Raw genomic sequence first — 13,853 nt, 5'->3', positions numbered from 1 at the left:
ATCCGAATGAAATATACAAACGTAGTTGCTGTTGTACCTTCTTTGTAATTGGATCAATATGTTGGGCTCAGGATAGATCTTCAGAGATGTTGACACCCAGGAATTTGAAACTGCTAACCATTTCCACTGCTGATCCCCCAGTGAGGACTGGCATGTGTTTTCTCAACTTCCCCTTCCTGAAGTCCACAGTCAACTCCTTGGTCTTACTGACGTTGGATGCAAGGTTGTTGTTGCAACACCACTCAACCAGCTGATCTGTCTAACTCCTGTATGCCACCTCATCACTCTCTGAAATTCTGCCAACAATAGTTGTATCATCAGCAAATTTATAGCTGTGCCTAGCACACAGTCGTGGGTGTAGAGAGAGAACAGTGGTTAAGCACACATTCTTGAGGTGCACCGGTGTTGATTGTCAGTGAGGAGGAGATGTTATTTCTGATCCCCCACTGACTGTGATCTCCCAGTGAGGAAGTTAAGGATCCAGTTGCAGAGGGAGGTACAGAAGCTCAGATTTTGGAGCTTGTTGACTAGTACTGAGGGTATGATGGTGTTGAATGATGAACTGTAATCAATAAAAAGCAGCTTGATGAAGGTATTGCTGTTATCTAGGTGGTCCAAGGCTGAATGGAGAGCCAGTGAGATTGCAGCAGGTCCAGGCCCTTAATTTTGGCCATGACAAAACCTCTCAAAGCACTTAATCACAGTAGATGTGAATGCAACTGGGTGATAGTTGTTGAGGTAGCTCACCCTGCTCTTCTTGGGGACTGGCAAGATTGTCGCCCTTTTGAAGTGGGTGGGAAATTCTGACTACAGCAGTGAGAGATTGAAGATGTCCTTGGATGCTCCCGCCAGTTGGTTTTCAAAGCCCTATCAGGTACACCATCAGGGACTGACACCTTGATGGTAAACCTGATGGATTAAGGAGGGAACACCAGAGCTCAAGGGCTGCGGTTGAACAACTAAGCTTGAGAACGAGCAAGAGATGGAGAACCACAGAGATCTCTGTGTGTGTGGGCGGGGGGGGGGGGGGAGTAGGGGGAAATGCTCACTCAAGTCCCATTCCAGAAAGAGTAGAAAATCTAAACCAACTCTCCAGGGCAGCACCAAAGGAGTTTTAGCTGAAACGTTGAACTGAGACAAGTCTGCTTTCTCATGTGAGCATAAAAGATTCCATGGTGTCTTCTATTTCAAGAAGAGTGGATAATCTCTCTCCGGTGTGTGCCCTAATTAATTACCTAATGTTACTATGAAGGAACAGCACTGCAGTATAAAATTGCCAGTTCTTCACCAACTGTGAAGTGATTGGGACATCCTGAGGTTGTGAAAAAGGAATGGAAATGCTGGTCTCTTTCTGGAAAACATAATGCTTTTTTAAAATGCCGAACAGATCAGAAGTGCCAAGTTCACAGTCAGGGATGAGTGGATAAGCTGTTTTCTTTTCGGGGGGTGGAAGTGGGATGAGTGGTGGCTGCGATGGTCAGAGGTTATAGACTGCACCTGGATTGCACTTAATTTATTTTTCACTTTTATTATTTACAGATAAAACAGATTCTTCTGGCCCTATGAGTCTATGTCGCCCAATTATACCTATGTGATTAATGAACCTGCTAACCAGTACATTTTTGGAATGTAGGAGGAAACTGGGGAACGTGGAGGAAACCCACATGTATTGGATAGAACGTAAAAACTCCTTACAGACAGCGGCGGAATTGAACCCAGGTCACTGGCAGTGTTGTGCTAACCACTACCATGCCACCCCGCCACAACTATTGTTGGCAGAGTTTCAGGTGGTGATGAGGACGTATAGGAGTGAGATAGATCTGTTGGTTGAGTGGTGTCGCAACAACAACCTTGCACCCAATGTCAGCCAGACCAAGAAGCTGATTGTGGACTTCAGGAAGGTAAGATGAGGGAATGCACACCACTCCTCATCGAGGGATCAGCAGTGGAATGGGTGAGCAGTTTTAAGTTGCCGGGTGTCAACATCTCTGAACATCTGTCCTGGGTCCAGCATATTGATACAATTACAAAGAAGGCATGAAGGTGGCTATATTTCATTAGGAGTTTGAGGAGATTTGGTATGTCACCAAAGGCACTCACAAATTTCTACAGATGCACTGTGGAGAGCATCACCGTTTGGTATGGAGGGACCACTGCATAGGATCAGAAAGAACTGCAGAAAGTTGTAAACTCATCCAGATCCATCAGGGGCCACGAGCATCAAGGACATCTTCAAATGGCGATATCACCCAGGACATGCCCTCTTCTCATTGCTACCATCAGAGCCTGAAGACCCACACCTAACAGTTCAGAAACCATTTCTTCCCCTCTGCCATCAGATTTCTGAATGAACATTGAACCCATGAGCACTATCTCACTATATATTTTTTGCTCCTTTTGCAATACTTATTTAATTTAATTTTATATTTAAATGTTTATTTTGTAATTTAGTTTTTTATTATGTACTACTGCCTCAAAGCAACAAATTTCATGACATATGCGAATGATATTAAACCTGATCCTGATTCTCCAAACACGTCCCTCAGTGAGAATTATACCCCTAGACCAGCTTCCTGCAATTAAATTGAGGGGCAACTCTTCTGACAGTAGCTCTCAAAGGAAAATATAGGTGCATGCAACCAGCATCCATTCAATTTTCAAGGGGACTACAAAGACACTTGGTCACCAAGCTCAGAGCTGCAAAGACTGAGAGTCATCCGCAGGCACTGATTCTGGATTAGCAACATTGGCAGTTTTAGAGCGGCCAATGCTGGACAGGTGGCCTCCTTGTTGTATATGTGTGCATGGGAATATGTCAGTGTACATGAATATACACATCTGTACATTGATATGCATATGTGATAAGACCTAGCAGCAGAATTAGGCCATTCAGTCCATTGAGTCTGCTCCACCATTCAATTATGTGTGATTTATTTTCACCCCATTCTCTTGTCTTCTTCCCATTGTAAGAGAGTGTTTGCTTCACACCTGCTGTCCTTGAAGAGCCTTCAGCCCAGTTGCTCTTCTGCTCAGTTTTAAAATAGGGGAGTGTTTACCTGGACAAATTGGGAAAATTTATAATAAAGCAAAACCTGCAGCCCTCCCTCCACCAACCCTACTGAGTTTCCCCACTCCAATCCCCGCCACTCAGTTTCCCAGTCACTCACATGGATGATTATGAGGGTAGGAGGCCACTTCGCCCCTCAAGCTCATATGCTAACTGTATCCTTCAGTTTCGTAAACACCATAACCTCCCCCACCACCATCCCCAAATAAAGGACTTTATTCACACAAGCAGGAAGTCAAGCCCTGTGCTTCTCATGTCTCCTCCCGGGCCCATTTCTCCCTTATGGATAACAGTTAGGGAGACTGGGGTGGGGAGTGGGGAAGGGGAGGCCCAGTTCAACAGAACCAATTGCTGCCCTCAGGGCAGAATGGAGAAAATAAAGTGTTCCAAAGCGACTCCCACCTAGGTTTCATGTCTTGGCAGTGCTGACATTACTCCTGCTGCCTGAATAAACTCTGGAATGGGTCACATGACCAGCTGGAAGCAGGCCTGTCCCGTGATGGGAAACACTCTACTCGCTCATGTCGAACTAATAAAGAGCGTCTGTGCCCTGCGTGTTTATTTGCCAAAATGGTTTCGTTTCTGTCAGAAGGTATAAGAACCACAAAATCCTCAGAAAGAGCCTATTTATAATCGGCAGCTCAGAGAAAGAAAAATATCCATTGGGGCTTGGAGAGGAGTCAACGCAGACTGTTGCCAAGGAGTAGAGCTCCAGTTACATCCGGGAAAATGACGAGAGGGTGGCAAAGTGAAGCTTTTTCAGTCAGTGTGACCTCGTGCTGCATGCAGCCTGTCGTGTGGCCATCCGGGCTATCCTGTTCACTCCTGAGGTGTGGGCTTCACAACGGCCAATTAAAGGCAGCTATCAGCTCTTAAAGGGATCATTCACTCGAGTAGCTGGCAACAATTTGTCAGGGAGTGCAGAGAGGACATGCAGAAGTGGCATTCGATTGACCTCAGCGGGAGGTAGGCAGAGTTAAATTACAAATGAGCCAGACTGTGCTCTGCGTGAAAAGCCATCAGGTTCCTGTGGGAGGACATGGTAGTCCTGTGGGATGGTTCCCCGAGCACAATAGCCACAGTCATTTGACAATTTGCCTCATTGCCAAAGCTTTCAATACGTATCAAGACCTTGCTTTGGCTGGTGGGCAGAAAGATCCTCACTGTCACATCTTTCATGTGTGATTGACACTGCACACTGCTCTCCTGTTGACCGCACTAGAAAAGAGACCATACCCAAGTCCTTAAAAAAATGTCTTTGCCAGGAAGGTCTGGGATGAGATATAGAAATATTTGCCAATGGTATGACACCAGACTCTGTGCTGTATGGGATGTCACTGTGTCAAATATCAACTGCTGCTGGCAAGCCATAAACATAGTGAAAGACAAAACTCACTGCTAATCCAAAGCAAATGTGTTGTCCTCAACCAAGTGTTACAAACACTAAAAGCAGCGTGGTAGATCAGGGTTCAGTTCCCGCCACTGTCTGTAAGGAGTTTGCAAATTCTCTCCGTGATCGCATGGGTTTCCTTCCACATTCCAAAGACATACGGGTTAGAATTAGTGAGTTGTGGGCATGCTATGTCGGCACCGGATGCACGGCAACCGTTGCGGGCTACCCCCCCAGCACGCCCTTGGAGTGCATTGGTTGTTGATGTAAACGACGCATTTCACTGTATGCCTCGGCAAATAAAACGAATCTTGATCTTAAAACTGGCATTGCTCTGAAGTTACCCAGCACCATGGTTTACACTGGTGTCAGCTACTACAGTGGCTCCATGGGGATGAGTCACAGTTTCGGACCTCAGTTGCTCACTACTTAGTGAAAATCTGTGTTAAAGCTCCATGAAATATTGGTTTGGTAAATAACTGACAATGTGCTTATGTTAAGTTGCTTTGAATGTGCTGTATTATGAAATCAGGTGTGCTGACATCATGTCCACAAATACAGAAAATCAAATTTGACGAAACGGACTGACAGGACATGGCCTGGAAGTTAGTGTGGAACTGTGTCCCTGTGCTGTTTGTCCAACACACTTGGGACCTCAGCAATACCACAAGGTGCCCTCAAGGCTCCAGAAGGAACAAGGTTCTTCACCACCTCCTCCTGTTGGAAATTCCCGTCTGTGGATAGTGCGGAGAGAGATGCATTGGTATCTGCTCTGGTCCACCCTCAATAGATGAATAACACAGAACTCTGTGGGCCGATCCCACTGAGACACATCAACTGATGTTGGGAGATCAACAGCAGTGAAAGAGACTCCTGAGGTCTGCTCAAAACCTCTGGTCTACTAACTGAATCAACTGTCCATGCCTCCAAGCCCAGAAGTACCCATATGATGTAAATCCTTCAAAAACATAAGATATAGAAGCAAGAACAAGCTATTCAACCTCACATCCTGCTCTGTCATTCAATAAGATCACATCTGATCTTTGACTCAACACTACCTTATTACATTAACTCCAGATTCCTCAATTCTACTCTACCATTCAAAAATTGATCAGATTTCCATAATATCTAAAAAATTATCAATCTCTGTCTTCAATCAGCTCTGTGACTCAGACTCCATGGTCAGGTTGGGTAGAAAATTACAAAAGTTCACTCCCCTCTGCACGAAGAAGTTGCTTCTCCTCAGGACTGACTATGTGACCCCAGATACTCAAATCCACCTGCATTAAAGACAAAGATACTATTTGCCTTCCTGAATGCTTGTTGTAACTGTGGCAAAAGTACCTCAATAACTCTCCCACTGAACTTCCTTTGCATATAATAAACACAATTTCTGTCTTTGTTGATTTCTCTGCACACATGTACAGAAGTATTTAGCTTAGTAATGAAAAGTGCAGTTTTTACGAGCCCTAGTCAGCAGGAGTGGGAGGGAGGTACACTTCCCTGGGATGAGAAAACTTTACAGGCAACCTCGCTGTTGTCAGGTTGCTATAGAGATTAATGGCAGTGGTTAAAAATCTCAGAAGGTGGTTGTCATTTTCAATAAGACCTGTCTATATAGCCTCTTGCCTAATTTCTTTCTCCTGACACTATTCTGTCATATTCACCCTCACATCCTGCTCCATCACTGCCACTGGCTCCCTCACCTCACCCCTTGTCTCACAGACCATTGTGGCCACCCACGAAGACAAGGCAACTTGTTTCAGGCCTTCCAAAAGAAAAGACATTTCAGCATGGTCTGAAATGAGCTGCAGAAGTGGGAATTTACATCAAAACTGCCTCCAAGCACAAATCTCCATGTGATCAGTGGATCACCCCTTTGAATAGTCCTGCTGCAGTGCCTTTCCTATCCACCAGCGTTGCGGGGTAAATGCAGCAATGGGCAGACCTCTTTCACATAAGGATCCCATGTACGGCCATCAGTTAAACATTTAAAGAGTATGGGCCATCCATGGGTTAAGAATGTCCAATTTATGGAAACCTGTACATATGAATGAGCTCCCATAATATTATATTCAAAAGTTGGACTACGTCAACATATTGATTCCTATGAACAACAGTAGTTTCCAGTTTCTCTCCATTTTTAGCAATTATTCTTCCTTGTCAGTCTTTTGATGCCATTTATTATAATACTGTTAGGCTATGGTTAAAACATCAAGTGATTGTTGTGTGGTTTTCAACTTATGGACAAAATTGACTGATGGATGTCTGTGAGAAAGGAACCCAGTCATTACTCAGGGACAGCCTGTACGGCAAATTAATTCTTGTCCATATCTGGACAGCTTTGGACCAGCCTGATGCAATCAAGTGGGAAGGACATTTTCAGTGTGGAAAAAGTTTGTGCGTACTATATTTTAGCCATCTACTGTAGGCGCTAACTTTATGCTTGCAGAATGGATGGATTTTCAATAGTTTCCAGGGTTTGAAGGGTCTTGGTGAGCACTTTCACACAAACCTCCCTCAATTTGGGCACCACAGTAGCGTAGTGGTTAGCACGGTGCCATGAGAGCTCGGGGCATCAGAGTTCAGAGTTCAATTCCAACATCATCTGTAAGGAGTCTGTATGTCTGCCCTGTGGAGTGCGTGGATTTTCTCCGGGTCCTCCAGTTTCCTCCCACAACCTACAGACATACCGGCTAGTAGGTTAATTGGTCATTGTGAATTATCCTGTGATTAGCGTAGGTAAATTATCCTGTGATTAGTGTAGGATTAAATCGGGGGCAGCTCGAAGGGCCGGAAGTGCCTATTCCACGTTGTACAGTGTCTCTAAATATAAATAAATTAATCTGTCCATCCCTGAGGGAAAGTGACTGAGTGGCGTGTGCAATCCTCACTGGCAAACATCCAGCTCTTGAGGCTATTAGTTGGAGATTTCTGCCTCTGAGACAAAAGAGACTGCAGATGCTGGAATCTGGATCAACAAACAATGTGCTGGAGGAACTCAGTGGGAGGAGAAAGAGTTTCGACCCAAAATGTCAACAGCTTTTTTCCTCCCACAGACCATACTTGACCTGACGATTTCGTTGATTTTTTTTGTAAATCTTGACTACTAACCTTCTGTAGTCATTTATCTATACCCAAGTTGTGATGAGGTGACAGAAAACCATTCCTTTGTTGGGACACTAAGCATCCATATCTGTATTTCCACACAACAAAGAAAGAGGCCATTTTTTCTGTTCAAATCTATGCTGCGTTACAGACCAATCCCTTTTCTCCAGTAATTTTCCTGTAACCTGTTCTCCCACATTCCCATCAGCTCATCGATATTTTACCACTCACCTACACACTGGGGCAAGTTACAAGAGGTACTTCACCTAACAACCAGCATGGCTTTGGTAGCTGGGAGGAAGCTGGAGCTGTGGCTCCTGCAGCTGCACCACTCAAAACATGAAGTTTTAGGATGTTAGGTAGGGAATAGGGCACATTGGATAGCAGCCCTGTGTTTTTCTTTCTCTGCATCCATCGACACCAGGATTAATTGTGTGGCAGCACAGTAGTTTAGCAAACGGCTATTGTAAAGCTTTAAAACACCAGCGATCAAGGTTCAATTCCCACCATTGTCTGCTTTCCCCATGACCGTGTCGTTTCCTCTGGGAGCTTCAGTTTCCTCCCACATTCCAAAGATGTACGGCTAAGTCGTGGGCATCCTATGTTGGCACCAGAAGCATCGCAACGCTTATGGGCTGTCCCCACACATCCTCGAACTGTGTTGGTTATTCACATAAATGACACATTTCACTGCATGTTTTGATGTACATATGACAAATAAAGCTAATCTATATAATCTTTAATCTATAGTACAGCGAAAGTGCCCAACCACTCTTCTGGTTTCTGAGACACTGACAGCCAAATTAGAGCCCAGCTTTGCCTACCATGCCCACACCAACTCAGCCTTCTTTCTCCAAGATTCATTGAGACTAATGTCAAGATCACAAGGACCTTGCCAGCACCATTTCCTTTTGACATGAGTTGGTGCCACCTTCCAAGCTGAATCTCCCCCTCCCTTCCAAAACAGGATCCACTGATCAAAGAGCCCTTGGCCCAAGAGGGAACTTGTAAAAACAAAGAATCCCACTGCACTTGACAGAACTCTAACACCAATAGCAAGAGTTATATTCTAGGAAACACAGAAGGTCTTGTGTTGGCAGAAGTGCTTGAAATAGGAAGTCAAAATGAGAAACAAATTCATCAACTATAAACACCATCACAGAGATTATTCTGGCAATGAACATTTGTGAAAATTACCACAAATTCAGCAAGGTAAAAGAACACGAGAAATAAGAGCAGGAGGAAGCCATTCAGCCCCTTGAGCCTGCACCAGCATTAAATACAATTATGGCTGGTCGTAAGTCTTAAGCCCATTTTCTCACCTCATCTCTATATCCCTCATTTCTCTGAGGATCCAAAAATTCACTCAAACACAGCCATGAATAACTCAATAACTGAAGACCCACAGCTCAAGGGGAGAGAATTCTGAAAGTGCAAATCCTAGGTGAAAAAAATAATTACTATTGGCAGCAGTGCGGTGCAGCGGGTAGTGCTGCTATCACACAGCCCCAGTGATCTGGGTGCCATCATGAATAACTATGGTGTTTGTATGATTTCCACATGACCATATGTTTCCTGCAGGTGCTCAGATTCCTTCCCACTTCCCAAAATCATGTAGCTTGATAGGTTAATTGACAGCTTTCAGTGAGTGACAGAACTTGAGGAGAGTTGATGGGGAACGTGGGGAATTGATAGGATCAGTGAACATGGATACTTAAAAATCAACATGAACAAAGACCTATTTCTGTGCTGTATGTATGCGTGGAGATATCTAAAGTTATGAAAAACAACTTATTTCATGTATGTGGCACCTTAAACAGATCAAAATATTTCAGGGAGATTCACAAGAGCATTGTTAATGATATTTTGACACCAGAGGAGGTTAGGACAGATAATCAAGACCTTTGACACTGAAATAGATTTTATGGACCATTTTAAAGAAAGACAGGGAAAGGGGTTAAGCAGAGAATTCCAGAGTTTAGGGCTCTGGTGTCTGAAGATATGCCCCACCACAGCTGGGCGGATGAGCAAAAGGTCAGAACTAGGAAACTGATGAGAACCTCGGAAGGTTGCAATGCTTGGAAAAGGTTCTGGATGTAGGGAAGGGCGAGATCATGAAGCAACTTGAAGCAAAGATTAAGAGCCTAAACAGGAGGCACTGACAACCAGGGAGCCACCGTATGATGATCTGTAAATGTGAAGGTGATATAGGATAGGGACAGCTGGATCTTTTGAAGAATACAAGCCAACATGAAGTGCCAAGTAAGCTGCCTTTTACCCTTAGTCCTTACCTTGAGGAAGGTGAGGTTTCGATTGGCATCAATGTTGGTGATCTCCAAGTTGCCCATCACTATTTCACAGTCAGTATACATCTTCTGCAGCTGCTGGTATTGTTGCTCCTGGCCAGAGAGCGAACTCAGCTTGTTTTCCGTGCCTGCACACACTGGACAAAACAAACACATATATTCAGCAAAGAGGAGCCTCACCTCATCAGATAATAGACCATCTCATGCTGTTCATTTTCTAAATAGAGGCCAGCATTGCTTATTGTTCCTCTTCCCTCACCCATCTTATCCTGCCTAAAGACACTGGATGCTCTCGGAGCTGGCTGTACAATGCTGCTCACTGAGAACAGTACAAGTTCAACACCAATAAAACATCCCAAAAGCCTCTTCGGAAAAATCAGTTGTATGTATTTACATGAATTGCACTCCACACTGCAATAAAGATCTGCCATAAAAACATAATATTTCATACATTCTGCTTTAAGAATACACTAATTGCTTTCAAAAATGCACCCAATCAATGAAGAAACCAATCAAATGAGAGATAATTAATATATTCAAATTATATTCGTTGGGGGTGAGGATTCTATGGATCAGTCAAGGGATTGAAGGTGACAAAAGGAAGTGACAGTGTAGTTAGACAAAATGATCCTTCAAGTCGGCAAATCCATGGAAAATGTTGAAAATGGGATGGTGATTAAAGAGTGTCCCACAAGAATACAAATTAAGACCAGGAGCAAGAGCAGGCCACTTGGCTCTTTAAGCCTGCAACGTTTTAAAACTATTCTCTCTTATTCCACTGTCCTTCAAGGAAGAGGATTCCAAAGTTTCATGACACACTGGTTGAATGCCCAAGTTGGTGTGGTCTTTCATTTAACTTATTATTCTATTATGGATTTATTGAGCATGCCCACAAGAAAATAAATCTCAGGGTTGTATATGGTGACATGCATGTACTTTGAAAATAAATTCAGTCAACTTTGAAATATTCAATCAATTGAATTAAAATTCCCTCTCCATCCTGGTGAGATTCAGACTCACAAACCATTGGCTATTGTCTGGATACTTAAACCACTATGCTATCACACCTTAATGGAATTAATGAGCCATGGACGAGATTGTGTGTATGGCTCCATTACCTCAGACTCTGACTTTGGACTGCACTGGTGCATCGGTCTAGATGTTTGTGCTCTATATCTCGTGTGGCTGTGAAGGAAATTGGCCAACTTATGCACATGTCCCAATAGGGGATACTAAAGAATAGAGGCAGAACATAGCAGGCCCAGCTCTCCTCCTCCTCCTGACACCAAACCATTTGAGCCTATTGTCTGTCCTCCACGGCTGTGCCACCAGCAGCATTGGGGTGGGCGCAGGGATGGTTTCTTAAACAAATGGCTGTCCCTTGTGGACTCTGCCCACATCCTTTAGACTGACAGCCAGCTTTCCAAAAGCATCTAATCTGCTTTGAAAGTATTTATCACTTGTGTGGAGGAAGAGTAGGAAACTTCTCAATTTGTTAAGGAGTAACTGAACCACAACACAAATCTACCTGGAAAATCAGCAACTAGAATGGACCTGCCTCTTGGCACGAAGCATCTTAACTCTCATAACAAAACAATCAAACTATGTGTTGTGCTATATGTATGTAAAAGAGAAAATACTGGCAGCCACTGGGCCTTGTTTTTTTTTACAAATTCCCTGAAAAGTATTAGAGGTAATTAAGTATCCTCGTGACTCCCAGACCAGACAGGATACAGCCAGGAATCTTTTTTGATTAACAATTTTCAGAAGAATTAAAATTTGGAGCTGAATCTGGCTACTGGAAATGAAAAGAAAGTACCCTGATTATTCACAACTGTTCGAAGCGACATTGGCAGGCTGAGGAGCTGCTCTGTGAGAGGGGAACTGTATCAACTAAGTTGATTTTATGGGGGAGGAATGTAGAGGAGAAGTCAAAAAGGGTCAGGGCAGAATGGAGAAAAGAAAAAGTTGCCACTGACAGAGAGGTTGAGAATCAGAGGACAAAGCAATTGGTTGGCATAAAGTCTTGTGTATTATTTCCTGGAAGGGCAGTGGAAGCAGATTCCCTTTCAAAATGGAACTGGATAGATAATTAAAGGATGTTACGAGAGAAAGGGTTGGAAGACGAGATTGACTTGCAGTGATCCAGTGCAAACACAGTATCAAAACGGCTTCCTCTTGTGCTCTATTTTTTGGGAAAGGAAGTGGTGACATGTGCTCAGTGGCGTCAAAGATCTTGGCATTTGGACCATGAGCCCATGAGACATAAAACAAAGCCGATCTCCGTTAACACCTGGACTTTGATCAGTGATTGTTAGGAGTTCAAAGTTCAGACAACAGACAGCGAGGGAAGGAAAAGGGAACACACAGGGCTATGGCACATTCATGCTTTGATACAACACCTAAATCCAAAGCACTGCTAACAGCACTGACTTCAACTAGTGAGAATCAGGCTTTTGAGGAAGATTGGATAAAAATTCAGTGCAATTGCTTTCTTTATTCAGCCACAGGATGTGGGTGAGGCTGGCAAGTCCAGCATTTATTGCCCATCCTTAATTGCCTATAGAACTTTGGAAGCTGAGTCATTAAGTTCTTTCAAGGCCGAGACCAATAGATTTATGACCTACAAAGTAGTTAAAGGTTATGGGGAATAAGAAGAGAAGTGGAACTGAGACCTGGATCAAATCATTGATGATTATATTATGTGGTAGAGCAGGATTAAGGTGTTGAACGGTCTAGCTTTCTTTCACTAAAGGGTATACAAAATTCTGAGGGGGATGGATAGAGTAAATAGTAATTTTTTCTCCATGAAAGTAACGTCTAAAGCCAGGGGTTCTCAACCTGGTTAATGGTAGGGGTTCATGGCATAAAAAAGGTTGGGTACCCCTGGTCTAAGGGATAGATTTTGCAGAGGCAGGAGATGAGAGGGGAATCTTTTTGACACACATAGGGTGGTTGGTATCTGGAACGCAAAGTCTCAAGGGGTGGTGGAGACAGAGGCTCTGACACCTAAGAAGTATTGAGCCAAGCACTTGAACCACCAAGGCACAGAAAGCACTGAACCTAATGCAGGTATATGGAATGAATGTTCATTGGTACAATGGGTAGCAAGGACTTGACAGTCTGAAGGATCTGTGCCGCATGACTCTTTCACTCAAGACATTAGTGAACTAATTACAGTTTTAATCAGAACTTGGTATTTTCATGGTCACCTTTACTGATACCAGCTTTTTAATTCTGGAGTTCAATGGCTCAGCTGGTATGGCGAGTTCTGAACTCATCAATCTGTATTATTCACCCAAGACTCTGGACACCTGGTCCAGGCTACTACACCACTTTCCCACTATTTCAAAGAGGTTCTTGCTGGCTGTTTCACTACTAAGAGAAGCAATACAGTTGAGATAATTGGAGAGAAAAACGAAGCACAGCCAGTGAGAATTCTATCTTCCTGCAATGCATTAGGAACCACATTTCAGAAAAGGACCTTCAGAAGTAGTTCAGAATGTCTCATATTTGTGGAGGGCATTCTTCATCCCTCTCTCAGCCCAAACACTCAATAGGGTCTGTGGAAGTACTTTCCCTGGGAATATCAACCTAATGAGTACGCTGAGGTCTGCACCTTCATTTCCTGCTCAGTGGTAAGAGTATGGCACTGACAGTGGGTGAGTCAGACTGCTCCATCTACACAATCACTGCATGTCAACGTCTGGCAGGACTAGAAGTATCTGCTAATAAAAGGTGACGGCTCATTTCTGTTCCATGATAAATAGTAAAAGTCACCAGCCTTCAGTACATAAAAGATCCTCATGCATTGAGCTAAAGCCTCTGCAAACCAGACCATAAACAAAAGTTCAAAGTAAGTTTAATGTCAAAGTACATATATGTCACCATATACAGCCCTGAGATTCATTTTCTTACAGGCATACTCAGCAAATCCAATAACTATAATGGAATCAATGAAAGACTGGAACAACAGGGTGGA

At 43.6% G+C, this 13,853-nt stretch overlaps 1 protein-coding gene across 2 annotated transcripts in view; it reads right to left on the bottom strand.

Annotated features, from left to right (window-relative positions):
- The window catches only part of LOC140741132 (receptor tyrosine-protein kinase erbB-4-like), a 138,778-nt gene that overhangs the window by 74,827 nt on the left and 50,098 nt on the right, over positions 1 to 13,853 (bottom strand). For both annotated transcript variants that reach the window (XM_073070942.1, XM_073070941.1), the window contains exon 2: positions 9,857 to 10,008. In XM_073070942.1, the coding sequence (XP_072927043.1) occupies positions 9,857 to 10,008 (152 nt within the window). The remainder of the gene's footprint in view (positions 1 to 9,856; positions 10,009 to 13,853) is intronic.

The sequence above is a fragment of the Hemitrygon akajei genome, chromosome 18, assembly GCF_048418815.1.
Source record: "Hemitrygon akajei chromosome 18, sHemAka1.3, whole genome shotgun sequence".
Classification (NCBI taxonomy): Eukaryota; Metazoa; Chordata; class Chondrichthyes; order Myliobatiformes; family Dasyatidae; genus Hemitrygon; species Hemitrygon akajei.
This window is presented reverse-complemented; position numbering and strand designations above follow the sequence as displayed.